The sequence below is a fragment of the Notolabrus celidotus genome, chromosome 10, assembly GCF_009762535.1.
Source record: "Notolabrus celidotus isolate fNotCel1 chromosome 10, fNotCel1.pri, whole genome shotgun sequence".
Taxonomy (NCBI): Eukaryota; Metazoa; Chordata; class Actinopteri; order Labriformes; family Labridae; genus Notolabrus; species Notolabrus celidotus.
This window is the reverse complement of record NC_048281.1, coordinates 15,645,592-15,672,755: the sequence shown is the minus strand read 5'-3', so window position 1 is coordinate 15,672,755 and position 27,164 is coordinate 15,645,592. Positions and strand designations below refer to the sequence as shown.

The 27,164-nt window shown below is 39.6% G+C and overlaps 2 protein-coding genes across 9 annotated transcripts in view; one reads left to right on the top strand and one right to left on the bottom strand.

The window, feature by feature from the left end:
* Nucleotides 1–3,447, bottom strand: part of ppp1r9ala (protein phosphatase 1 regulatory subunit 9A-like A) — a 29,081-nt gene extending 25,634 nt beyond the window's left edge. Inside the window, exons 1-2 of one of the 3 annotated variants that reach the window (XM_034693625.1) lie at nt 3,296–3,447; nt 736–2,822 (exon numbers count right to left, since the gene is read on the bottom strand). In XM_034693625.1, the coding sequence (XP_034549516.1) occupies nt 736–2,649 (1,914 nt within the window). In that variant the 5' untranslated portion in view covers nt 2,650–2,822; nt 3,296–3,447. The remainder of the gene's footprint in view (nt 1–735; nt 2,823–3,295) is intronic. The other 2 variants (XM_034693624.1, XM_034693623.1) reach the window with 2 other exon arrangements.
* A 7,909-nt stretch (nt 3,448–11,356) lies between these two features.
* Nucleotides 11,357–27,164, top strand: part of rapgef4 (Rap guanine nucleotide exchange factor (GEF) 4) — a 33,678-nt gene continuing 17,870 nt past the window's right edge. For 2 of the 6 annotated variants that reach the window (XM_034694722.1, XM_034694721.1), the window contains exons 1-5: nt 11,357–11,820; nt 14,436–14,578; nt 14,687–14,775; nt 15,268–15,414; nt 26,301–26,373. In XM_034694722.1, coding sequence (XP_034550613.1) covers nt 11,753–11,820; nt 14,436–14,578; nt 14,687–14,775; nt 15,268–15,414; nt 26,301–26,373 — 520 coding nt within the window. In that variant the 5' untranslated portion in view covers nt 11,357–11,752. Of the gene's footprint in view, nt 11,821–14,435; nt 14,579–14,686; nt 14,776–15,267; nt 15,415–16,542; nt 16,683–20,967; nt 21,226–24,817; nt 24,930–26,300; nt 26,374–27,164 lie in introns of those variants that run through there. The other 4 variants (XM_034694725.1, XM_034694726.1, XM_034694723.1 and 1 more) reach the window with 4 other exon arrangements.

Genomic DNA, 27,164 nt, shown 5'->3' with positions numbered 1-27,164 from the left:
CGGTCGAAACGCGCGTAGTTCAGGGGTAAAGTCCCTAGTTCAGGGGTAAAGTTCCTGCGGTGTAAAAACGCCTTTAAAGAGATCTTATAGTTAATAAAGTACCTGAATTCCTCTTCCTTGCTGGAGAGCAGTGAAAAGTCTCTCATGACTGTGATGCATGATTCATGAACAGATGGGAACTACTCTGAGTAACTTTTTTTTAAGTAGCCATGCAATGCAGTGACTCAGGGGGGGCATGCTTTTTTTTTTTTTTTACTGTACAGTCTCAAGTTACATCTCTCCACCTCATTGCTGCCCTCGCTCAGCAGTGGTCTTGCTTTCACAAATTCTTGTGCAATGTCAACAATATTTCCAAAACTACCACAGACAGTGTTGCCACTTGTCCCAAAAAGTCCCTCTCCCATGATGTCTTGCAGGGTTAATGCATAAGGAGACTACTTTGTCAAATGACCTGCCTGTGTGATTGTTGGTGAGATTAAATTAACCATAGACTGTCTGAACTGTAACAAGCTTCTCTAATGATACACTGCAGCTGCTGTGACATCAACATGCCTTACAAGAGCATTAATTCTCAGCCACCAGAAATGTGTGGTGTGTCTGTTGGGAACCACCTGGGTCAGAGACAGTTGCTGAGTCAGTGAGATGGTGGTTTATAATGACGGTGCTGTGCAAAATGTTTTAAAGTGCCTGAGATGACCCAGAAGAGTTTGAATGTAAACAACAAAAACTGCTTACCTGGATGGGGTCTGTGGAGAACTTGATTTTCCTCTTTGTGGGAGGTTCTTCCTCATCCGACAGACCAGGGGCCTCATAACAGTCATCATACTCCCTATACACGCCATCTTCCTCCTCATCTCCTTCTTCCTCCTCCTCATCTCCTTCTTCCTTCTCTTCATCTTCTTCCCTGAGGACCTGCTCTACATCTCTGTCATCCACAAATGCTGCATTCTCTATACCGTACACCACTGGCGAGACTCGATCCAGGATGTACTCTTCCACCTGCTCCTCTGGCTCACTCTCCTCCTCTGCTACCTCATCATCATCTTCTTCTTCTTCACAATTAGCATCGCCATCTTGATCCACAAATGAACTCTCCTCTTTCACAAATTGATTGTTGTCCTCCAGGACTCTACCTTCGCCCACAGTTTCGGCTATCCTTTGTGTGTCTTTCGCTCCGTCTCTTGCTAAGACTTGATGAGCGGGGTTACAGTTCTGCTTTTCAGTTGGGGACGTCATTTTTAGGTCAGCAGGCAGATCTTTGGGGCTTTGCACCTCCTTCTCCTCAAACACGTTATCTTCAACATTCTCATCCTCATCACTCTCGGATGACTCGTTTTGTACAACCACTAGTTCTGCCCGGACCATACCCACCCCCCTGGAGTCCAGTGAGGAGGTCTGGCTGGGAGGTTTTTCTCTGGTAGGACTATGCACCACACTGTCATTAATCTTTGCTTTTTCAGCCCTGTTGGTGTTCTGAAAAACACCAGCTGATGGAGGAGGCTGCTTTGCATCCCTTTGGGGCTTGTCTTCATCCCTACCAACAGATGTCCTGTTAAATCCATCACTGGATGATGAGGAGTGTTTGTACCCATGGCTAACTGGGGTTGTTTGCTCTGATGAGAGGGGTTTCCTTGTAGCATCAGCTGTTGGAGAAACAGATTTGTATGCTGCGTTGGTGGCTGGGAATGCTGGTTTTGGCCCCAAGCTAGCCCCCAAAGTTGCTGGTTTGACACACGTTGGCGATGTCTTTTTCTTAGTGGCATCAGTCCCAGGCGTGAAGTTAGTGGCTTCTTTAACAGGAGGAGATTTGTGCAGGCTGTCCCTAGTCGTAGAGATAGGTAGGGAGTGTTCAGTGGCACAGTGTTGTTTAGCTGACACAATTCCTCCCTTTGCAGGTGCTTTGTTGGTGTCTTCTGAGTCATTCTCTCCAATATAATTGTCCAACCTTTTGGATATGGGTCCTGCATTTAATGACACTCTAGTCACATGCTTTTTGTCACCCTCAATGCTCCCATCAACTTGACTTTCAGCTGTTGGTGTAGGGGGTTGGTCTGTTTTTATGGTGGTGTCTGAGGATCCTGATACTCTCCTTGTGCTTTTCCCCTCATCAGAAGCACTTCCAAGTGACAAACGGTTTACTACTCTGTTTGGAGACTGCTTTTCTGCTGCAGGCTGATCTTTGGCGCCCCTTTCAAAGAGTTTTCTGGTAGAAGAAAACTTCTCTGCCAGAGCCACTTTGTCAATCTCAACATCAGGCTCCACCTTGGGTGTTTTATCTACATTTTGTGGTTCTGGGCTGGCAGGACTGTTAAAGTTAACTCTTGGAGTGTTAACTGGAAGTTGCGCCTTCGTTGGGGACACCTGGGTCACCTCCGACTTCACAGCCACTTTCACTTCTTGGCTCTCCTGTTGTTGGCCATCCATCTGTAGAAATATGTTCTTGATCTTGTTCACCCTTGTCCCGAAAGGCCTCCCCCTTGAGTCCTCTCGGGTGTCGCTGGATCCATTTGCATATGATTTGGCGGGGCCGTCGGATTTTTGCCCATCAAAGGAACACTTAATGGCGTGAAAGTCAGACTTGTATGCATTTCTATGAGGGGACGCGCTCCTCAGGGTCCTCTCGCCTCCTTTGCTCTCCGCTTTGATCATTTTTTTTGTTTGATAATGACTGCAGCCCAATTAGAAAAAAGCTGGATATGGAGAGACGTATGCTGTATGTTGGTGAACTAGATTCCCTCAACTTTATGCAAGCAGTGCCATGGGTACTGGTGGAGCTTCTTTTGAGCACTGCTGTCCCAACTAAACACTCACAGGGAAGACATCTAAAGAGAGAAGAACAGCAAAGTATGTTAATACAGAAACCGGATACCACTATCTCACTGTGCCTAGTCTCTTAAAAAGTAGTTGTATGATTATCTCATTTGATGTGAAATAAAAGATAAAGGCCAATGAAGGGAAGTTTAAAAAGAAGAAAGGTTGTGTTCACTCTTAAGTTTGAAAGATAGCTTCTATGGGACTCGATGAGATTCTGGCTCCTGGCGTTGGTTAACCAAACAAGTAACTTAACCCAGCTTTTTCTACTTTCTTTACTAACTTAAGCCGGTTAGACATGCTTAGTGTCGCTGATAACGCTTCACGACAGATAAGGACCACCAGTTCAATACAATTCGAGCGTCCCTGCTTTAGTCTGAACAATTCATTGTTGGCATTTTAAAGTACGAGCCGTTGAAAATGTTAACTCACACACAACCACACAACTCTACACAAAAGGCAAACAACTTTGTTAGACTCTCACCTTTTCTCAACTTCATCGTGTTAGGCACCAAAATATCGCCCACAATGCCCCAGTTTTACAGTCTCAAACTTGTCCCTTCTTCTTGCTCACCGCCATCATTCCCCGCTCCAGCAGCAGCGTTGTCCTGCCTCCTTTTGCACTTCCAGACCTGTCGCGGGCTGCGCGCGCACACGGGTCGCTGTGTGTGTGCCGGCCGCGCGCCGCCGCCACCGACGAGAACAGAGAGAGAGAGAGAGAGGGAGAGAGAGAGAGAGAGAGAGAGAGAGAGAGAGAGAGAGAGAGAGAGAGAGAGAGAGAGAGAGAATCGGGAGCGCGCGCACATTCCAGAACTGTAACCCACCACTCCACTCCTCCTCTCTTTCTCTACAGCACAGCCCAGACACACATGAGGAGTTGGAGGAGAAAGGCGTGGGAAAGAGCTCACTGTATAGTGCGGTTCACCTAGACCACTACAAGGGCTAAAGTCCTCACCTAGACTACAAAAACAGATCATCTGACTTTATTTACATGGTTTATCCAGTGGTGGACAAAGTACAGAGCTTCATTACTAAAGCATAGATCCTCCTGGTCAAATGTTACTCCAATGCAAGTGAAAGTTGCTCTCTCAAATTATTAGTTAAAGTACTGAAGTACTTCCTTTTAAAAATACTTAAGTATTCAATATATGAATGCAGTCAAGAATATAGAGTACATTCGGTTTATCTAGAAACCATTACATGAAATCTCTAAAAACTATACCATGGAATAAAAACAGTAATTAGGTTACTCCAAGCACAGACAACTTGGTTTCCAATGTTCATCTGGAATTAAACAAATTTTATGTAGCTCACTACACTTTCTCAGGTTGGACAGTGAATTTTTGTATGTTAGGGCAGAGTGGGAAACAGGGACAACATTTCAAATGATACATATCATTCTTCATTTCAAAAACCTCTAACACAGACTGAAGATATGTATATCTTTGCGCCACCTTCAACCGTGGAGACTCAGGCGATATAGGTACGGTTAAACCACTGAGACAAACAGAACTACACAAACACATTTTACTGTCTTAGGGACCAGATTTCAGAAAAGAGAAGTAAATTCATGAGCTGACTTCAAAGCAAAAGTAGTGAGTAACTAGAGCACTGATAGAAATGTAGTGGAGTAAAAAGTACAATAATTGTCTTCTGAATGTAGTGGAGTAAAAGTGATAAGTATCTTCAAAACATAATACTCAAGTAAAGTACAGATACTCAAAGAATGTACTTAAGTACTGTACTCAAGTGAATTTACTCTGTTACTGTCCACCACTGGGTATATATTCTGCAACCAAGACTTACAGAGGTTAACAGACATGTACGCTAAAGGAGCCCTAAATGCCTTTACTACACAGTGAAAACAAATGTTTTCATTCTTCGTATTGTAATGTATTATTATTGAAGGAAGACACATGAAGTGGAATTTACCTTTCACAAGGAGTACGACAGGGCTCGTAAATAGTTGGATAAGTCTTGTCTGGCTCTGAATGGGGCCCTGGTGATGTCATCATGCTTATCTTGGCTTAAAACAGAAAGCCTGTGTTCTTATCTGGAGAGTGGGCTTTGAACGAAGTTGTCATTTTGAAGACGAGAAGTCCAATAAAAGATGCAATGAGTTGCATCATGGAAAATGTAAAATCAGTACTACAAATCTGAGGCGATAAGTTCAAGATACTTTACTGAAACAGAAATCTTTTAACACTGTTACCCAGCTTAAATGAGCGGGGGCCCACAACTCCAGATGGCTTTTGGTCAACTGATTAATAGACCTTTTTCACAGAGGTCATTTGGCAGAGTATGTGTAAAAGGCATAGGGGATAGTATCAGTAAGGTGCTCTACAGTAGTTGTTTTGTCCTGGACTGTAAATATGTCGCTGACTTAGCACACAATTGAAGTCAATGCAATAGGCTGACTCTGAGGCTCCATAAAACACTCAAAACTAAAATCTCACGACCCCTCTTCGGTTATTGCCGTATTTCAATATTGAAGGGAACTTGTTTAAATTCAACCAAAGTTATATTTTGTTTCAAAGTTTAATTGACTGTAGGAGAAATGAAAAAGACTACAAAAGCAAAGATTTGAGAACTTCTCACAGGAGTAGCCCGAGGTGCCAGAAAGCTGTAACTCACAACAAGGTAAATCAAATGTAGCACTCAACAGAACAACTCATAGCTCCAAGTGCTTTATATAACATTGAAATAATTAATTTTACAGACACTTATTTTAAGGACCTTACATCATTTTAAGTGACAAATGAGGGATGAATTGTATATGTCTTTAGCAAAGCAGATAGGCCTAGTGATGCGTGCTATATCCTCTGAGGGTTTGTTTTAGCTCTATTGTGAGTACACAAGTAGAACTGTCTGTGCCAATGTGTATTGGGGCTCAGTTACCCTTTGTAATGTGATAGGATGGGTACCATTTGAGCATCAATTGTAGCAGGGCACTAACAGAGATTCTATATCCTACATATATTTTATCTAGCAGTGCAGTGTTTTTTTTCATTTTTGGATTTCGAATGATCTTTGGGCAAAAACCTACAAAGCACATTTTTTTTTCATTTTCCAGTTACAGTATATTCTAAATCAGGTCCCCTCCCTAGAGAGCAACACTGACCTAGCAACTAAACCCGCAATACTGACATTTTCTACAGGAAGTACAGTCTGAGCTTGCCTGATTCATAAAAAAAAAGAGTCATTGTTTTTTTCAGTAAGTGAGATAATGAATGAAAAGTGTGGGTAGATTTCCTAGGTGGCCCAGAACCTAGATTACAAAAATACCATCCAATCAAACCAACATGGGAAATAGAAGCAAAATAAGGTGGGAGCACAAATTATTTTACCTCTGCTTGCAAAGATATTATCTATTTGAATGTGAATTGCTTTGAAATACAGCTTGTTTAGTTGCATACTCATCAGGTCATTATTTCAAATTACTTCATAGCTATAAAGACATTTATGATCATGCATAAAAATAGTAGTGTTTGATTAAAATGTCATATGCTGCATACACAGTATTTTATAACCATGTGTGAAACTACACACAAGGAGAATTATGTAACAAAATGCAAAGAGGTAAGTAATAATTGATAAATATGAATGCAGCATGAGGCCTAAGCAGATGGCAAACCTACTAGAAGGCACATTTGTGAGTGTGGGCATTTTTTTAGTTGCCTAAAGTCTAATCCCATCTAAATTTTTAATTGTTCAAAACATCAAATATTTACACCTCTACACACAGAATTCTTCGACAAGAGCCCTCAAATGTGAAATCTTTTTGAAAACATATGCAGATGATACATTATTTTAATGTTCTTTAACCCATCATATCAAAGTTGTAAATGAGGGTCTCAAACCTTCAGGGAGACGTCTCTGGAAGTTGTCCAGTCCTTAGGCATTTCCTCTTGACTTATCTGCCCTCGCATTCCAATTTGAGACACAGTTATCTGATGTATGAAGTTTTATACATCTTTGTAAAATCTCTCACACAAACAAACTGTAGTTTTACTTACATAAACTGGCACATAGTTCATGTAGGGGCCTGTTTATTTACTCTGTACATTATGACTCTCTCATCTTTATATTCTTGTTTATAGTAAATGTGCAGACCTTTGGCTCTAGTAAGTGTCAATGTAAGCTCTCACACTGGGAGTGAACAATCTGAAACATGTCAATTATGAAGCACAATGTTTTTAACAGTATTTTATTTGACTCTGGAATTTGAACCTTGCTCTTTTCAGAATGATTCATGTCTACAAAAACAAGCTTTACGTCTCAAGATGCTCATCCTTCAAGAGGAAGCCATTTTTGTTGAAGTTTGGTCCTGAACATTCAGTTATTCACAGAATTATATGCACCAGTTTTATATCTTTTTAAATGCTCTGCAGTTTCGGAAATATTGCTGTGTGTGCACATAAGGAGTGCATGTGTCCCTGTGTTTACCATTTCCAGCTTCCTGGATCTCTTGGATCATATCCTAGCAACCCTGGGCCTGAGAAGCCGTATACATGGGCTTTCTCCCAGAGGTAACATGGCTCGCCGTAGCTGAGCCAGTGGTCCCATAGCAACCCCTGAAACAACATCCAGTGAATAAGACAAACCCAATGGAAACAGGAGCAGGTGAAGAGCAGGTCAGAGAAGTCAGTGGAACCTTTGAGACAATGTCTCAAAATTAATTCTGCAAGACAAAAGTAGTAGTAAAAGTTAATCAGCCTGTGCTGTTGATCACGCCTGCTAAAAAGAGTGATATTTAAAATATTTTCATTTTCAGGTTTGAAGTGTGTTTAAAAATCTTATGAACCCTAAGAGTATTTATATTTTTACTTGCAATGCATAAACAATTATTTTTTTTAATCTAACATTATCGTTCAACTGTCAAGATTACAACTAGAAGTGATAAAGGGTAGTGGCAAAGTCCTACAGTGCATGTTGACATTTTTACACATTGTAAAATGCTGCTCTGTTGCTGCTGTGAGTTGTTGGTATGCAGCGTTGCAGGAATGTGTGTTTTGTTATGTGCGTGCCCCAGCTTGAGCTCAGCATGCATCCTTCACGTTTATCTTTGTAGGAGAGCGAGACAATGCAAAGAGAAGGGTCAATCCTGGTCATTGTGAGGACAAATATGCAGCTGTGCACCTTCAAAATAAGAGCCTGTTCATTGTTGACTACTTAGAACAGTTATTTGACATACTAATACTTACTTAAGGCCCAAAACTAAACAAAACCTAAACCATCATTTTTCCAGGTGCAGGACAGATGACTCATGCAGGCAGTAAAAGTGCTGAAATAATTGTACTGCTCTTAAAGAGTTTCCCTACAAACTGCAGAATGCAAACTATTTCTTGGGAGCTGGACAGACAATTTGACATTTTTCCTCTTGCAATGAAAACCTAACATTTCAGTTACAGAATGAGTCCTTGGTTACAGACCCAAACAACTTTGGAAATCAAAGTCAAAGGATAATCCTCCCTTTTCTCTCTGAATGGGGAATTGAATTCCCATTCTGACCTGATATGCTCCCCTTTCAACTTTTAAAGAGAGAATATTGCCACCTTGTGGTACATATGAGTACATGAGTTTGAATCATGCTCCAAAATATGTCACAAACACTGCAGCAATAAATTGCACAAACCTATCCACAGCACACTAGAAAGGTACAATAAATCCTACCGAAAGTCATGATCTAGCTTTAAGTCAACTGTGTGAAATAGAGTGGAGAAATTCTTCAAAATGTTATCAAAACAGCTGAAAAGCAAAAGCATTGACATGTTGGATACTTTTTGTTGATTGATGTGTTGTTTTCAAAGATTAGCTTCAGCCTCCATCCCTACTTACAATTGTATATGAAGTTTAATGTGTTTGAAACATAATACATGATAAGAGCCTCGCCTCCTTGCTGTCACTCCCACATTGTTTTTATATAGAGAGCCAACTCCACACGGCAACAACAGTATTCAATAATTGGTACTAAACGATAAGTTTAGAACTATTTCTCCTGTATGAAACAGGACAAACAGGATGATAGTTTCACTACTTAACCATATTATATCATATATAAGCATGCAAAAGCACTTTTAATTTAGTGAACAAAAAATACTACACAGACTGCATCCTTGATAAGTTACGTCTTCAAAAAGACTTGCTTTTTAAAATGTATTTACATCATCTTTGGCATATTTCACTTCAAACTGAAGAAAAAGCATTCAAAAAGTTTTTTCCACAAGCCCTTTTAAAACAGAAGGTATTTCAGAGTTGCACCGCCACAGTATTGTTACTTCTGTCTCTGTCTAAGTTTGTTACCAAGGCAACAGATGGAGACCAATGACCCTTTCATTATGTGGTCTCTTATCATAAAGCATTGTTTTCTCAGGGCCATTATGGAAATGTTCCCACTTTAATAGAAGAAAAGCCATCAGTTCGCTTCAGAAGGCAGCCACAATCAGTCATTATCAGCCATACAATTATATGGATTTATGCGGGGAGTTTATGCTGTTTTCTTGAAATCCTTGTATTCTCCACAAGTTATAATGTGATGATAATGTGGGTGTTAATACATAGGCTACCTATGAAGATCACCATGTCCTCTGGCTCCCCTTTACAACAGCATGTTAATACCCAGCAGTAGAAAGTCACACGCTGTTCTGACTGGCTGCTCTATTCATGCACATGCAGGATACCTGTGTCCCCCACCTGCACACTGCTGCTACACGCTTGGTTAATGACTATTGTATGCAGTCATGACAACATGTTATTATCCAACGATCACAAGGCTGCTACAATGAGATGAATATAGAACATATTCTTCAAGTTCTTACAAAGTAAAACTCCACTCACGTTTTTTGAGAACAGTGGGTTGTGGGAGTGAGATGCATTTAGTTGGTGACAAAGGCAGAGTCGCCACAATAGTCTGTGTGTATGAGCAGCTACACAACATGAGCAACATTTCACACTTTGAGGACAAAATGTTGAAATGCTGTTCTTTCTTTAGCAATGTGTGTGAACAAGTGAGACAAATTTACATCAGTTTCACGAATTGGCTAGCAAGTATCTCACACCACAGTTCAGGGGGTTTCACCAACTAATCGACCAGTCTACAGATTAAACCGCTAATTGACACTGGAGTTGACAGTAATCTAGTCAATTATGCTATGATCAATACCATAGGGGAGGGGGCTGACCTTGGCACTGACTCACAGTTAAAGGCTTGTTTTGTTTAAACTGCTCTTTGTTTTATTTATGTAGATTAAATGTGGTTCTGTATAGCATGACATGCTACAGTGGAGTGCTTGAGCTGTTTGCATAAAATGTTTGCATTACAGAATACAGTTTTCATGGTACACACATTGTACCTTGCTAATCTCGACTAGTTGACTAGTCGAGTACAATTTTGAAAAACTTGCCAACTAGTTAAAATTTGTAGTTTTAAACCCCTACCACAGTCAGGGTTCCCACGCCTCCTGGAAAAACCTGGAAAACAGTTGACACTTTTTCTAATCATAGAGACACCTGGAAAATGAGAAACAAAAGGTAACATAGTATTGTGCTATGGAACTAACATGGTACATGTATTTTGATTCAACCGTGGTACTACCATGGTATAATTTATATACCATGGTAGTACCATGTTACTAGTAGAACTATGATACATATACCATAGTACTAACATGGTATATATACATGTGCCACAGTACATCAATCATTATAGTACCATAGTAGTTATTTTGAAAGACTATACCATGGTAAAATTAAAATACTCTTACCACAGTGGTACAACTGTGCAGTTGCTTTTTACCACAGTGGTACCATAGTATCAGGACCAATGTATTTTCATTGTTAAAGTACCATATTATTGTCATAAAATACACTGGTTCTTGTATTATGGTACTATAGTACATGAACTATGGTATACTTATCACCATAGTACTGTGGTACATGTAACAGTGTACAACTTGGGTATGTCTATGGCTGGACTACCATGGCAGTGCCAAAAATCTGTGAAACTTGTAACATGGACATTTGGTACATGTACCTCGGTACACATTCTAGCACCATGGTACTCGCACTATGGTACTACTATAGGCTATAGGAGTTTTTCGACCGCGGGAACATTACCCCAGAACTACATGCGTTTCGACCAGAGGAACCAGGGTCTAAATTTAGTTTAAAAAAGCCCCTGCTTGGGGGGTAGTACTTTTCAAAGGTCCTGGGACTTTCGGTTGAACGTTACGGTGTTTGTGGAGTTTACACAGTTGTTGAAACACAGGGAGTTCCTGGGAATGCATACTAGTTTAGTTTTTTATTTAGATTTCATTATATTATTTAATGTCATTTTTTTTCTCCATATGTCACTGGCCGGATTTGTACAATCTACCCGGGACTTCAGCCCTTGGTTGAAACGCAGACAACAATAGGGGCACAGGAACCTTTTAGTTCCAGGTAAAGTAGTTCTGGGGGTTAAAAGACCCCGGAACTCTTGGACGAAATGCACTTTATATGTACCGTGGTAGTTGGTCGATAGTTTTCACTGATAAAAGTAGTTTGGGTAGTGTCAAAATCAGAAGGAGATATTCTAATCATGGCACTCTCATCTGCTAATGTTGAAGTTTAAAATTCTCAAAGTCGATTCCCACGGGATTAAACCACAGACGCCGTCCCAAATTCTTGCTCCCCAGGTGATACACATCTAGTGCGCAAAGGGCTTTGCACTGTTTTTTTTCTCGTTTGCTTAAAACTGTGCCTGATGTATCTCCTGTTGAAGCTGGTCTTAGTCAGGTAAACTGTGAGCAGCAGCAGCTGCTGCAGCAACAGAGGGACAGAGCATATCGGCTGTCAGGAGAGGATGACTGAAAGCTGGTGAGGTGTGTTTTCGGTCCAGCCCTCTTTACAGCCGCAGCCTCTTCACCAGCAGCAGCAGCAGCAGCAGAAACAAGATCTCAAGATGGTAGCAGCTCACTCCTCTTCACATTCATCGGAATCTACTGAGTGGATTATTTGCCTGGATAAGAGGTAATGTATTCACATAACTCCGATGCGTTCACTGTCTCTGGTTAGTAATGAGTGAAAAATGACTGAAGGTTAGAGTCGATGTGGATTGTTTTTGATATTTTAGTGCCCGGATTAATAATGTCAGCTCCGTATTTTTAATTTCTCTACGGAATTAACAAAATCCTGAGAGGCTACTTCTGAGGTTTAATACTGACATCATTAAAAGCGCCTTGTGTTATCTCGTTTACAGGACATGAGTGTTATAAGAACACGTAGCCTACATCTGTACTGTAGCCCTGGACAAACTCAAAGACCGATGATACTTGCAGTGGAATAAGCGAGGCTACTAACTTTGGACATGTGTTGGATATGCTTTAAATATTAATAACTGAAGTATTTCAAAAGTCTCATGCTGTTGAATCACTCAGCGTTTTTTACTAAAAACATGACAAATAATGTGATGATGTATACCTATCTGCACGGAAGAGGTACACAGAATCACCGTTCAGCACTTGATCCCAAAACATTTCTGCATGCGTAGCCAACCTGTCAGAGGAGATATTAAACTACCCCGCAGCTGCAAGGGACTGCTTAAAAAGTGAGAAATAAGAACAGGCTACCTGGTTACTTTGCAGTAATTGACACTGCAATGTGTTCAGAGTGGAGTACATTTGTTTTCATATATTTATGAATCCTCATTAGTTTGTGTCACTAGAGACAGGTGCAGTGTTGCACAACTGTCTGTCATCATGTCTGTCATCTGCTGCAAAGAACTATAATGTGTTTTATTGATGGTGCTACAAGATAAACTGGAGCAGTGATTTATTCCATTGTGCTGTTTTTAATAAACATAGTGTCTTTAAATTTAAACACTTAAAATTCTGAGCTTGAAGGCCAAAGTGATATCAGACACATATCAGGTGTAAACTGTTGTACTCATAAAGCTGAGGAGGGAGAGAAAGACAATCCCAGGGACAAAGAAAGGGTCCACAGTGCATCAGCTATAAACAGCAAAGTGACGCAGTATGCCAGATGTGTTTGCACAGTGATATCCTCTGGTTAGATGTAGAGGCCACTTGTGTCGTGCAAATCGAACGTATGACTCACATTTTCCTGTGAAATACTTGAAGGTTTTATACAGAGATGAGATGTCACTCTTGCTGCATTATAAATGAGAGGAAACTGTTCAATTAAGTTTGTAATTGTTAAAAGTATTCATGCCGTCATAAGCTGCCTCACGATGGAAACACTCTGCTTGAAATCCAAATCAGCACATTTTGAAAGCTCTTTTTGTTGATTTACTTGACTTCAAAATAGACACCTTGGCTTTGAAACTCCCACTCATCCCCATCTTGCTTTGTTGTCCTCACTGCGCAGCATTTGATAAAGTGCACTGTGCTGAATTAATGCTGTGTGGTTCCGAGGCTTTAAAACAGTAGATGAGGCCGCAGGTGTGATTATACAGTCGATCAGAAGGAGCCTTGTGCAGAGACAGTTTAACGTAACCGCTGTGAGTTGAAAGGTTTCCAGGGAACACACCACGCAGAGCCATTTGCTTGCAAGCTGTTGCTCAGTGAAAATCTCTTTATTAAACTCTGTAAATCATTTTCCAGGGCAGAGAAGCGAGAGCCCGTTTGCCTCTAAATTATTGAAATGGTTCAGTTTCATCTTTTCGAAGGATGGATATGGATTCAAAAATGATGTAAGCTACAGTACAGCCACCCACATGTTACATCAGAGGCTCTGGACTCAGTGGAACAAATTTAGGGGCAGTGTAATGCTGGCAACAGAGGAATACAAGGGATAAAACATTCACTGACACATCTGTGTGCGAACGTGATCAGCATTCTCTGCCACAGTTTACAGGCTTGCATACCGCTAGACTCAGTGCAATAAACAACAATGAGTAGTGTTTCTTCATGTAAGCACTTTAAACTTTAAGCAGTTCTAGCCTTGTGTAAATGTTCCCTTTGCAACCGGTCAGTTAAAAGATGCCAGGTTTTAGTGGCAGCCAGAAGTCAATTTTCCCACTTTGAATGGATATCCCTAATCCCAGAAAAGCTTTGTGCTACTTTTCAGAGTACAATTATAACTCTTAATGCTGGAATTGAATCCAAAACACTGAAGAAAAGCTTAATCTCAACCCCGCCAAATTGCATATTCTCATCTATTGAGTAGTTGAAAGTGAGGCTGTCACATTTTTTGTATTATATGTCATTGTAATGATAAATATGATATTATTGGAGGCGTTGACAGACACAAGAATTCATTTGTAGATAAAGAGATTGTTGTTGAAAAGTTGGAGCAGCCTTGATAAGCAGATTTTAGTTGGAGCAGGAAAGATCCCCTAACAGGCTGACTCTGTGTGAAACCATTGCACTGCATTTGAAATGATCTTTCTCTCTTTCTCTTTCAAAAAAAAGAAAAAAAAAGAAAAAAAAAATCTTAAATCAAAGTGGTTACCAATGTGCAGCCCAAGTACTGGTATGAATCTGACCTTCCTTACTGTGCTTCAGACTGGCTTCCTGAGGGATAAACTGGTGTCACATCCCACTCTCACAGCCTCACTTGCACCTGTGCTGCTCTACCTGAACTAAATTCTGTGTCCTATTTGAAACTTTGTTCTGTTCCCGCAGACCAGCAGAGCGCTCTGGGGAAGATGTTGACATAATCCTGGCCCGTCTGAAAAATGTGAAGGCATTTGAGAGGTTCCACCTCAGTCTGCTGCAGCAAATCTGTCTGTGTGGTTTCTACGAGTGTTTGGAGAAAGGAATCACCTGTAAGTAAAAAAAAAAAAACAGGCTCGTACTTAATAGCTTGGAAATTAAAAATAAGATTGTTTGAGAGAACAAAGAGGGATGATTCTTTTATACCTTGTACTTTTTAGTGTATCGACAGGGTGACATTGGGACCAGCTGGTACGCTGTCCTGTCTGGTTCTCTGGATGTTAAAGTTTCAGAGACTTCAAGTTATCAGGTATGAGCCATGTTTTCAATCATTATGTGATAACCTTAGTGTCACCTTTCATTCTTTAGATCAAACACTTGTGTTGTGTGCTAGTATTTAAATTCAAGCCTACATTTTCCTCTGAATTTGGTGATATTTCTGTGAAGATCTGAATGATGTTGTCAGTGATACCGCCTTGAAATTCATAATTCATGCAAAATATTCATGTCAAACCTCTAGCACCAAAAACAGCAGTTTGCGTATTACATGAGTCTCAATTTATGAGCTTATTTTTCAACACCACAGCTTTCAGAACCTTGGCCAGTTTGTTTGTGTGTTAATTAGAGTGATTTCCTTGCTGTTTGAGGTGTATCCATTTATGTAATGAAAGTAATTACCTTTGATCTAATCTAGTGCAGCACACTCAAACATCTCTTTAACAGTGTTCTTTTAAAGTAGCTTAATGATTTATCTCTTTAGAGGAATGATCTATATGGTGCATCATCACTGTTTCTCTCACAGGATGCCGTTACAATTTGCACACTGGGGACTGGAACAGCATTCGGGGAGTCGATCCTGGATAACACCCCCCGACATGCTACCATTGTCACGCGGGAATTCAGCGAGCTCCTACGCATCGAGCAGAGGGAGTTCAGGTCTCTGTGGGATGTGAGTACCTCTGTCTGCTCCATCTGTACTGGTTTCAGCCCACAAATATTCTCTGGCCACACTGCTGTTTGTGACACATTGATGACATTTACTAAAAATACATGCTTGCATAAGGGGAGCTGAAAAGGCTGTTAGCCAAATAAGTTCATCTTTTGTTGTTACATTTGTCTAGTTTCTTTTCTTTATCCATAGGACCATTAATACACATTGATTAAAACATTAACAGGGGATGTGTTTACCTAAGTTTCCTAAAATGAAACCAGCCGGATTCCACATCTCTGACTCCACTTTGAGTTTGTAAAAAAAACAGGAAACCTATTTGTGGAATCACCCACAATACCAGGTAAAATGTTTCTATTTTTTATCCCTAACAGCTGTGTGGGTCTATTTTAAGTTATGATGCATCTTTTTCAATTTTTCCTTTAGTTCTGACCTACTGAGGTGGCTGTGCAAAGTAAGAGAACAGCCACCTGTCTTAGTTTGTTCCTGTTGGAAATTAAATATTGAGCATGGAAATGATGACAAATTGAGCTAAGCGTAAGCCAAAGAGTAGGCGGAGTAATGTATCATGATGATTAGTGGAGGTGGTATCATGATTTTGATGTGGCCTCCCTGCAGGTTTACCATTAGCAGTCTAATTATTTTTCTCAACCCCTCTGCTTGATGTGTGCTGGCATTTCACTTTATACAGTATCTGTTTTATCAGGGCCTGGATGGTTGAAATCTTTTGACCACTAGGTGGCGGTGCAGTGCTGTTGAGAGACATCTTTGGTTTACTCATGTCTAAAATTGTAAGCACTAATTTAGTCATTCAAATATGGGTCAGAGAAATTATTCCCACAGAATAACAAAAACAGAAGGCTATCTTGCTGTTTCAGGAAAAACATTAATGGAAAACACTCAAAATATTTAGAAGATTATAGATTCAACATGACAAGGCAAATATTAGAGTATATGGACAACCCATCTCTCCATCTCTTGCACATTACCGGACTTTATGTGTGTCATGCTGTGTAGAGGCCCCTCTCCTCTGCAGCAGCCACAGCTGTGGGCTGGTTTACTGGGAGAGAGAGAGACAGCCCATTTCCTCTGGGACCGAAGGGCATACATTTTGAGCTTTGTGTGTGTGTGTGTGTGACTGTGTCAGTGTTCAGCCCAGCAGCAGTGACTAGATACTTAACCCTGGTCTGGATTTGTGCTGACCGTCAAGTGGAAGTATCACCAGGCAGCACATTCCTCCTCTGCCCTGGGGTGACCTCTTCAGTCAGGTTTGTGGGGTTAATTCAGAGATTTATTGACTTCTGATTTTGGCACCAGGGTAGTTGGATCTTGTCCTTAGATCCCCCGTGCTTTGGTTGTTTTCTGATGTAGTGATGCAGTGTGAAGTAACTGTGTAGAGATGTTTTTTTGGGCATGAAATTGTATCAGACTGCTTTATAGGGAAATCAAGGTTTCTAAGTTTGGGTGCAGTTTTGTTTACTGTGACTTCAACTTAATATGTTTTTCTCAAACTGTTGACGTAATTTGTGCTGAATAATTTTTTATCTTGTGACATCTTTTCTATGTAACCTTCCCCTGGGCTATAGTAAACTTTTCTGACAGTGTTTTCACTGTCTCATGTTAGAGATCCCTTCCACTTGGAAATATGTTGTGGTTTTTGCTTCTTCTCTTAAATGGTAGTTCATCATTTGTCTTTAGAGGACAGTTTGTTTATTTAAAAATGAAAAAAAGATTCTCAGATTATGACAAAACAGCAAATTTTGAAGCCAGTCATTTTTATCCATCATCATAATATCAATCAATCGTAGCTGTTGTAATTTCCACAGCATGTGTATTTGATTTAATGGTGAAGCTGGAGATGTCATTTGAAAGTAGAAGTCTGAGAAAAGTGTTTGAATCTCCTAAAACATGCATAGAGCAGATCTTTTTGAAAGTATACTAACATGAACTTACAGGTGTTCCAAACTAGATAGTCATTCTGTTTGTCCTCAGTGATGCTCCTAGATGCTCTGTATTTGCCATGCCAACAATTTACCAGCACTGGCATCAATACATAGATCCTCTGTTGTTAGATCTGCTGAGAATGCTTTATCTCGAAAGTTGGCAGAGCTTTAGCTTGAGGGCTTACATTGAGTTGAAAGTCACATAATCAGCCTGTTGACAGATAATCATAGCACTAGGCTGCAGGTGTGTTAAAATTTGACGCCAGCACAACAGTTTAAAAAATGTGTCTGCCTGGTAACGATTCTCATTTCCCCACAGTGTTGCAGAACAATAGAAAATGTAATATCTTCTTAGTGTCCGGGCATCAATTCAAACTTTGTCTGTTAGTTCAGACGTACTCTAGTGAAAATTGTATCCAATTTGTCTTCCTGCTGTTAAAATAAATGAAGTTCAGCTGCTTCACACAGGTTATATTAAAGCTGAAATAACCTCCGTGGTGTATGACAATGTGGCTGCATTGGATCAGTACTCTTATTGCTACAGCACTGAAAAGCAGAGAAGCAGAGAGCTACTCACAGCACTGATTGATGCTAGTTAATCTGGGGAGATTACAAGACAGGGATGTAAAGGGAAGGGTACAACATACCCAAGCTGATGAGGAGGCTCTGAAACTCAGAGTGACACTACTCCTCCTCCTCCCACATGGATCAGTCCTCCTGCAGAACGCCTGTGGCCATGCACACTTACAAAACTTTGCCAGAGTGAGCCAAACATTGCCCTAATGAACCAACGGTTGATATTATCTGTTCATGGCTGTCCACATCAGTTATTCAGTCCATATTTGTCTAGCTTTGCTCTTTTTTCTAAAAGTTCCATAGAATTGTTCAGTGAATTTGAGGATATGTACTCTAATGCTACAGAGGAAGCTAACATTTATTTATAATTTTCCTAGCCTTCCTGGTTTCAATCTGTCATGTATGTGACTACATAAAGCACATGGGGCAACACTCTGCATAAGTAAACATCCATATACACCGCTCATGCACGCAACTTTGACACTTATTTTCTCATACTGCTGACTGCTACAAGCGCCAGGATCAGGCAGATGAGTGCTGTTTGTTTAACAGAGCAGACATGAGTCAAGCTCAGCACACACGAGCATGCTGACCCAGGCTTAGATGGTCTGATCATCAATTTACTCTACTCTTTGTCTCCTGCTTCCGATGGGCACTGTGATTGTGAAAACACAATTTTGTCTTTAGGGTTGCTACACAGCTCTGTCTACACAGTCACGTCAGCCTGCACGTGGCCTGCACAGAACTGCTTTCATTATCCAACAGCCGTGGCATTTTGGATTAAATGTGACAAATTGCGCATCTTAAGCATAAGTTGTGTGCATTTCTCACGCATGTTTTGGCTGGAGGTGCATCTGTTGGGCGGGCAGGAGGAGGGGATGTTGGTGTGTCAGTATCATTGGTCCGTAGAAGAAGAAGCCTGTTGGGCAGCCAGTGCTGAGAGCTGATGAACAGAAAGTGGCAGGGATGCAGCGTGCCCTCTGGGAACTGAGGATTGGGTGCACAGGGGTTGAAAGAGGCCACATAGATCCTCAGGGGGTTCAGCATCTAAATACTTTGCCATATCCAGGGTCAGAGCCATGGGAGTGCACAACGGATGTGTGCAAGGAAAGAGCAGGAAGATTATATTAAACATCACTATTGTATTCCCTCTTCTCACAGAGTGGTTACATCACAGAAAGCATCTAAAGACTCTGAACTCTAACCTGCAAATAAAACAGCTGTCAGGGGAAAGAATTAAGAATTCAGATACAATTAACAATGATCAATAGATCTTGGATGAAAGCCATGACATATGGTAACTCACAAAAGACTAACACAGCTCTGTAGTGAAGAGTAATTTGCCAAGTAAAGAAGAACAAACTTGAAATGAAGTCATTCAGCTGGAACTAAACCAGCTGTCTCTTTCCTTGCTGAAAATATATTTGTCTTTGTCTCTGTTGAGCTCAAACCACAGCTCGAATGAGCAGACTAAACTGAATTCAAAACAAATAAAACAGTAAATCAATTTCAAATTCCAAATCAAATTTATTACTGGAAGGAAATTGGAATCTGTTTTCTCTCCAGAGTCTCTGCTTTTCTCCGTCCACCATGAAGATGTCCAAAATGCATTTTATACATTTCTGCTCTCTTAAATTTTTTGTGTCTGTTCAATACAAGTCTTTGTTCCGTCTAATTAAGCATGACCCTATGTATGTAAATCAGAAATAAGACTAAATCCCCTATCACACACTTTAACTGAAATTGTAGCATGTTGGCTTTTTTGGTCTGCTTGGTCGAATGTGAATCAATGAATTTGACTTGATGATGATTCAGTGGCATGCATCTACATCTGCTCATTCTTTGTTGCAGCTTCATCTCTCGGTTTTTCAGCTACAACCCTACACTTGTATATCCTATCTTGATTCAAAATAAATAAGTCTACTCACTTTTGATCTTTTTTTTATCCAATACACAAGTATCTTTGGGACTTTCTCAACGCTCAATGAGATATGATGGGGTAAAGACATGTGTTGTGACTACCTGCTAGAAAGAATTGATACAATACAGTCTAAAGCAGACTAAAAGCCTTATTCGACTGTGATTGGTATTGGACAATCCCCCTCACACACACACATCTAGACCTCCATGACATTAAAGCAGGTTGCAGCCTTTATTTGTGGACACATAGAAACAAAGTGCTTATTGACACTGAGTCATACTGAGTAACACAACGTCACTAAAGGCGCTGTTAGCAGGTGGCTCATGTTGCATCATTCATTGAAGTACAGCACAGCCTGCAAATAAGTGTAAACAGCTAATGTGATTCACAAAGGTAATCTCTTACATCCTTGATTTTTTTTAAATAACATAACATTTTCTTTAAAAGAGATGCTTTAAAAGTTTTACAATTTTTGCTCATGGACCTTTGTCGGGCGTCTAAATCACAACATTTAACAACAACTTTAGACAACAGTCACATGTTGTAGCAGTCAAGCAAAGAGAGAGGAAAACCTCAAACATTGAGTACGGTATAAGTGATTCATTTAAGCATCCTTGAAGTCTGACATTATAATATTTGTCAAACTTTAATACTATCAGGAGAGAGATACACATCCTTAAGTCTTGATCAGGTGACTTATTTCTCGGTTGTTAACTGCTCATGGAGTCGCTCATCCAGCTTTGAGAGGTAACAAGGTTAAAGATAAGACACCAGCTGCTCTTTGTCCTTGGGAGGAAGAAGCTCAGTGTTGGGAACATGATCCTGTTGGAAGGTACTGTCTGTACATTTTACATTTGGATTGCACAAAGAAAAATTCAAAAAACTAGACAATTTCTCCTTGAAAAGTTCTGAGTTGATGAAAGCAGCAGGGACATTTTTGCAAAGATTTATATTAATATATTTCTGATTATGCACAGTCTTCACACCCTGTGAGACTGACCATTCTCTGCTTTAGCTCCTGGCCCAGCTGGAAATGAGTAACTATGTATAATGTGTGCAGATTAGCCAAGGCGTGTGTGTGTGTGTGTATGAGAGAGAGCGAGAAAGAGAGAGAGAGGGAGAGAGGGAGCGAGATCGAGCATGCTCTCCAGTGTGCTCAGTGACTGGAGTTGAGTAATCACCTAGCAACTGCTGCTCAGAAGAAGTCAGCAGCTGACTGACACTGTCTGCTCACTCTGCATGTTGTCAGAGCAGCGTGCAGGCTGTGGTGATGTAGCTGCTGGATCATGCTGGACCATGTTGGATATGACCATGACTGAGGACTAAGTGGACTCTTTATTAAGCTGCATCGGACGCTGGTAGCATCCTTAGGTAATCTCTGCCAAACTTTTTGACAGCCTGACATATTCTCTGCATTGGAAACAATGTACAATATATTCGAATGTCAAAAGTAATTTTTAATTTCTACTAAAAAAAAAGTCAATTTTAGAAATTGTATTCTGTGTCTGTTTGGAGCTCTTAAGGAGCAGATGTGATTTGTAATTCTTTGTAAGATTTCCCTCCAGTTGTTTCCCCAAAGTGGCCTGAAGTGTGCCTGAAAGAGTTCAGAATAATCAGAGACTGCTCTGAGAACAGTTTGCACTACAAAGGTTATGTAATATGGGGGGAAATACTCAAAATACAGCAGGGCATTCATGCACATTGATGCACACAATGCAATGACGTGCTCAAGCGTGAAAGACTGAGGTGGAGCATGAAGTGAGAATGCTCTGAGATGACTTGGATGATATTTTCTTATGACACTGATAACACTGCAGTCACTTCAAAACCTTGTATAATAACAAAGATACAGGCTGTGTGTTCTGCAGATTCATTACTCTGTAGTGGATGAGGAGTGTTTTTGTTGAATTGAAAAATTACATTTTATTTTGAGAAGACAAGCTTAAGAGATATGTATGTATGAGCTGTACTGCTACAGTGAAGTCAGTGTATAAGAGCTCATCTGCACAACAGTTGACTGAGCTTCACTGGAGGGGAAAATAATGGCACATCTGTTATTGCAGACATTTCTAAACTCCCCTTTTATGTGAGGATAAACACCATGTGATCATTTATGAGATGCTCTTTTACACCCATGTCCACTCAAGTACATCAAGTATTTTTTTTTTAATTATGTGTCCTTAACACTTTTAGTTCAGGGATTATATTCATGTATTTCTCTGCAGATATTATGAAAATGTCAATAGTCAATGTGAATGTTGTTCATGTTAGAAGTCATTACAAATACAGTTAGGTTCTCTGGTTCCACATTAATGGGTCTCCTTTGAGGCGAGTTGTAGTGCTGTTTAACTAACAACAATACAGAACAGCAGAACCACACAATGAAAAGAAAACTTAGATCTCAGACCAAAAAGTCAAACGTTCAGGGCTGTGTACTTCCAGGAATAAAAAACACTCAGGTAGGTAAAAAAAAAAGTCCCAAAACAATCACTCACAAAAGGTAAATTGGTCTAATTAAGTGAGAATATTTTTCAGAGGATCTCATACATAAAGACTTTGAACAGTTTTGGATTCATGTTAGAATGCAGCAATATGTGCGCAGTGACTTGTTACTGATATCAGTTATTCTGATTTGCTGAAAAAAATCAACATGCTGAAATGACATCCACACTAGCTGCGTTTGTTTAAGAGATGTGTTTAAATACAACTTCACCTCTTAGCTTCATGTCTTGAGTATATACTGTATGTCTAAAAAGCTTTTTTTCTGCTGTCTGTTAGTGATAGAGTTTATGTAAGTTTGGAACTCCTCAGAGACCTCATTTCAAGCTGCCTTTGGGTCAAAGACCAGAGTGAGTTTCTATTCCTTGAGTTGTGGATTTTAAGTGATTTAGACTCACTACACGTCTACCTGTCTGATCAAACAACCTTATTCTTATTCTGGAAGTGTTTCTAACACCTCTCAGCTACTTAGACTAAATCCTCTTAAAGCAACAGATCATAATCTCCTCTGAAGTGATGGTATCAGTTTGCAAAAGTAGCACAATAATTTGTATAAATCCGGGTGAGATCAGACACCATAAGCTGTATGACTAAACCAGTGTGCTTGCCGTCTGGATGTCAAACCGTGACTGCTTATTTTCAGCCAGCAGAAGATGTCTAAAGATCCATCCATGCTTAAACTGTTAATGCATATAATACTGGAACATTCAATACCACTTGACTGTGAGTCATGCTTGCTTTTGCAATATGACTATTGACTACACGGTCAACAGTGAATGCTAATGTGAGATAAATTAGTGAGTCTGAAAACTACCAGCTTCTCTGCTCACTTTTTAAAGGGATAGTACAAGTAGTTTAAACAGTTCTGTCAGCAATAATAGTTAAGGTTGAGAACTATAGGGATGCCAATATAAATATGCCTATATATGTGTGTGTACATACATATATATATATATATATATATATATATGTATTTTATATACTTTTTATTGTGATGCCTTTTATGTATTTATAATACATAGTCACAAATTGAGTATCTCTGCAGTTCTAATCCTTTAGATTGATGTGGGAAATGATGTAATGCTCTAATGATCATCTGGGAATAAAAGAATAAGGGGCAATAAGTGAATCATCAAAATGCGTCATTCAAGGGAATACTCAGATATTCTGGGAATTACTCTTGTGCACCCAAAGTTGGATAAGCGGTAGATTAGCATAAAGATCAGAAACAGATATTCAAGTAGTTTAAGATATTCTGATTCTGGAAACGAAAGCAACAGATGGCTGATTCATTTCAAATGTTCATTGACCAAAGATTTAAATTCAGATAACGTTTTAAATGGACAAAAACAGTTAATGAAATTACAAGTGAAAAGTCAGCTACTTAGCTGTAGGCTAAAAGTTGTAAAATACGTGAACAAATGCATTGTGTGTAGTAAAAGTCAGAAGCATCACAAAATAGAAACTGAGTGCTTTTCACGCACCTGAGAAAATCGTTTATTCTTCTCTAAATTGACACCCCCACCCTGCGCTCTGGAAACAACTCCTCAGGGAGTGCAGCTTTATTGGCTCTGAGGGGTTGAGTTCATTTGTTCATATGCTGCTCGGTTTAAGTGCTCCTCCCTAATCCTAAAATCCTTTAATTGTCAACAAAGACTGATAGGCTTGTTGAGGAGGATCCTGAATGCTTCAGTTTGTTAGCTTGAACTTACTTTAAATAATTAAATCTGTTGTTTGCATGTGTACAAAAATCCCCTCCACAAAAGAAACATATTGATAATCTGAGAGCAGCGATAGTCTTTATCTTTTAGTATCTCAATGAGCAGGAAGACAGAAAGTCAATCATCATTTTGGGGAACATATTGAGCCTAGCTTTTGTAGACTGAAGTCACTGAGAGATTTCTAACGTGCTTCTTGATTGAGGGAAAAAGCTGTGTCTCTTCTTAGGGTTGCTAAAGTGATTTACTGACTTCAGGGGGTGAAATTGAATTTAAAACATGACCTCCGAGGATACATTACCAAGCAGGGGCAAATGGCTCTATGGTTCTAGCTGTCGTTGAGTCTACTCTGGCCAAAAGATAGGACATTAGAGAAAATTGGATGGTCACTAAGTGGTCCAAAATCAGCTTTTTATTGACTAAGAGCGTAGTTGCTTTGGCACATAATCAGTTTTGTTAGTCCTTAACCACAAATTAATCTTTAACCATCCATCTACTTGTCAAGTTGTTTAATACTATTTTTGAAAAACAAAAGAATAAAATGTAAGGATCAGTGGGTTTGCTTCTGCATGATCTTTTTTTTAAGATCAGAATTTTATAGTTTAAGTATTTTTACTGTCATTGTTACAAGTCATACCCAATGGTTAAACCATTGTAACACTAGTTCCAAAGCTGTAATGAGCTCAAGAACTTTACAACTTAATTTAAAGGGATATTTTACTCCTTAAGGATATTTTACAGCCAAATTGTTCTCAGTAGAAATACTTCACCCTCTGTGGCATACTCTTAATACAAAGGACACAGCTAGCTAAAATGTGTGTGCTAATATTTACATCAGCATCCAAAGCAGATTAGAAGGTAAGTTGGTTAGTTGTTTTAGTTGATAATACTAACTAAATGGTCAACCACTACTTCTTTAGCGATTACAGTGTAATGCTAAACCACTGCTTCTTGGCCACTACCATCAGTGTAAGCTAAATTGAGTTAGCCTACTTGCATCTTTAGCTAGCTTGACTTATTCACTACTCTCTAACTTAATTTACACTCATTTATCTTAGAATTACTTTTTCACAGCCCAGATCATGTTATTCTTGTGTTAAAAGCCTTTTAGTTAAATGAAACTGAAGATTAGACAATTCTGTACTTAGCAATAGACCATAGTGAAACATGAAAGACATACTACCAGACAGATTTCACTTAAACGTTGCAAGCTGATGTTATTTTTAGTAAAAGCTAATTTTGATTTGCCTTTTATGAAGCTGTTCCACATATTTTGAGGTCCATTATGTTTTGCCTCTACCAGTAATCTTGTGTTACAGTATTTTTTTTTTATGGCTCATTGGCCATGGTTGTATTGACCTCTTGCTACAGCATCATGAACAAAAACATGACATTTACAAGAGTGCATGGCTGCACTTTGATGTTCATTACATAACATCTTTGATACTGCAGGGCATAGTGATGGTATAATGCATGTACAGATGTAGTGTCATGCTTTAATGGTATAGCACAAATATAAATTAATGCTCTATGAAACAGAAATGGAGAAAAGGGAGCTGAAATATGGGAGAGGATTTGAGCCAAATTACTAGTTAAATGATGTATTCATGGGCAAGATATAAGTAGATGGAATAGGATCACATTTTACCACTTTTACCAAGAAGTACAATAATGAATTTCCTGCTTTGCTCTGCCATATTCACCTGTGTCAATGCTTTGATGGATCTGTGAAAAATGCAGCCATGATAATGAGGACTGTCAAAAGCTTCAATAATATTAGCAGATAATGCAGTCCTGCTATGACTTCCTGGTCTTCACTACTTAGAGGACCAGCAACTAAAATGTCCGGGTTTTGGGGGATGGGTGGGTTTAGGGAGAGGTCCGAGATAATGTATTGTTGGTCCTTGTTTTGAAGAAGGAGGGTTTTGAGGGAAGTTATAAGTCTGTAGTCATAAATCTTGAGCTCTGACTCCTGACCGTGTGTGAACAGCTTCGATACTGGAAAAAGACAAGTGATCAAAATATACATAAGGTACTGTTTGTGGATGTTAGCTGTTGAGTTACCTAACAGTTAACCTTAAAAAACTACATTAAGACATCAGTTGCTAAAGGGAACAGACTTAAGGAGAAAGATGGCCTTACCTAATGAAATCACTGCTACCCTCTACGCAAAGCTACTTGCTCAGTTGTTTTGACCAATCTGTTCTTTTGTGTCTTTATTTTTCATAGAGATATCATCAGTGCATGGCTGGACTGCTCGCCCCACCCTATGGTGCGATGGAAAGTGGATGTGGTGCTGACAGTAAGTAGCCATCGGTTTCTGATGATCTGTTTCTCAGTGGTTGATGGTTTGGACGTAGGAATCACACAATATTTAAAGACAAAAGACTTTATAGAATGTACAAATTAGTGTCCAAGGTACTGTTATATCTTTGGGGAGTGGTAGGTTTACTGTCAGCTGCTTTCACATCAGTTATGCAAAATAAAAGGTAAACAAAGCTGATAAAAAAAATGCTTAATTGGAGTAATAGGTTTACAAAATTACAGAAATGTGGATAAGCGCTAAGCAGAATATGTGCAATGCAAGAATCAAGGGGAGGGAATAAACAAGTTTGTGTAATGATGTTGTATAATGCATAGCAGTTTAATACAACTTGCATTCTTATTTAGGACAATATGTAATGGAATTGTTCTGCCTAACTCGATTACAGTCAGACTCTACTTAATCCTTTTTCAATGATGTAAACCCTGATACTCTTATTTATGTTTTTCTGTCGCAAGTTAACTCAATATTGACTCAGCTTTGCTCAAACAGAGCACTTAACTTGCTTCAAAGTCATATACCATAAAAATGATGAACAGCAGTGTGCAGTGAGAACATCCAGAGTCAGCTGGCTTACTGGCAGTTTGTTGTTGTGTTTTGTTTTGTGCCTCTAAGACATAAACGATGAACACATTTTAAAGAGAGTGATTCCCAGATTAATGCAAAAAAAGTTTAAAAACCAACCTCACAATCTCAATCTTACCCTAAAATTTTGATCTGATTTGGTACTGTAGCATTGTGGGATGCATTAAATAGTTGATGATTCTGCA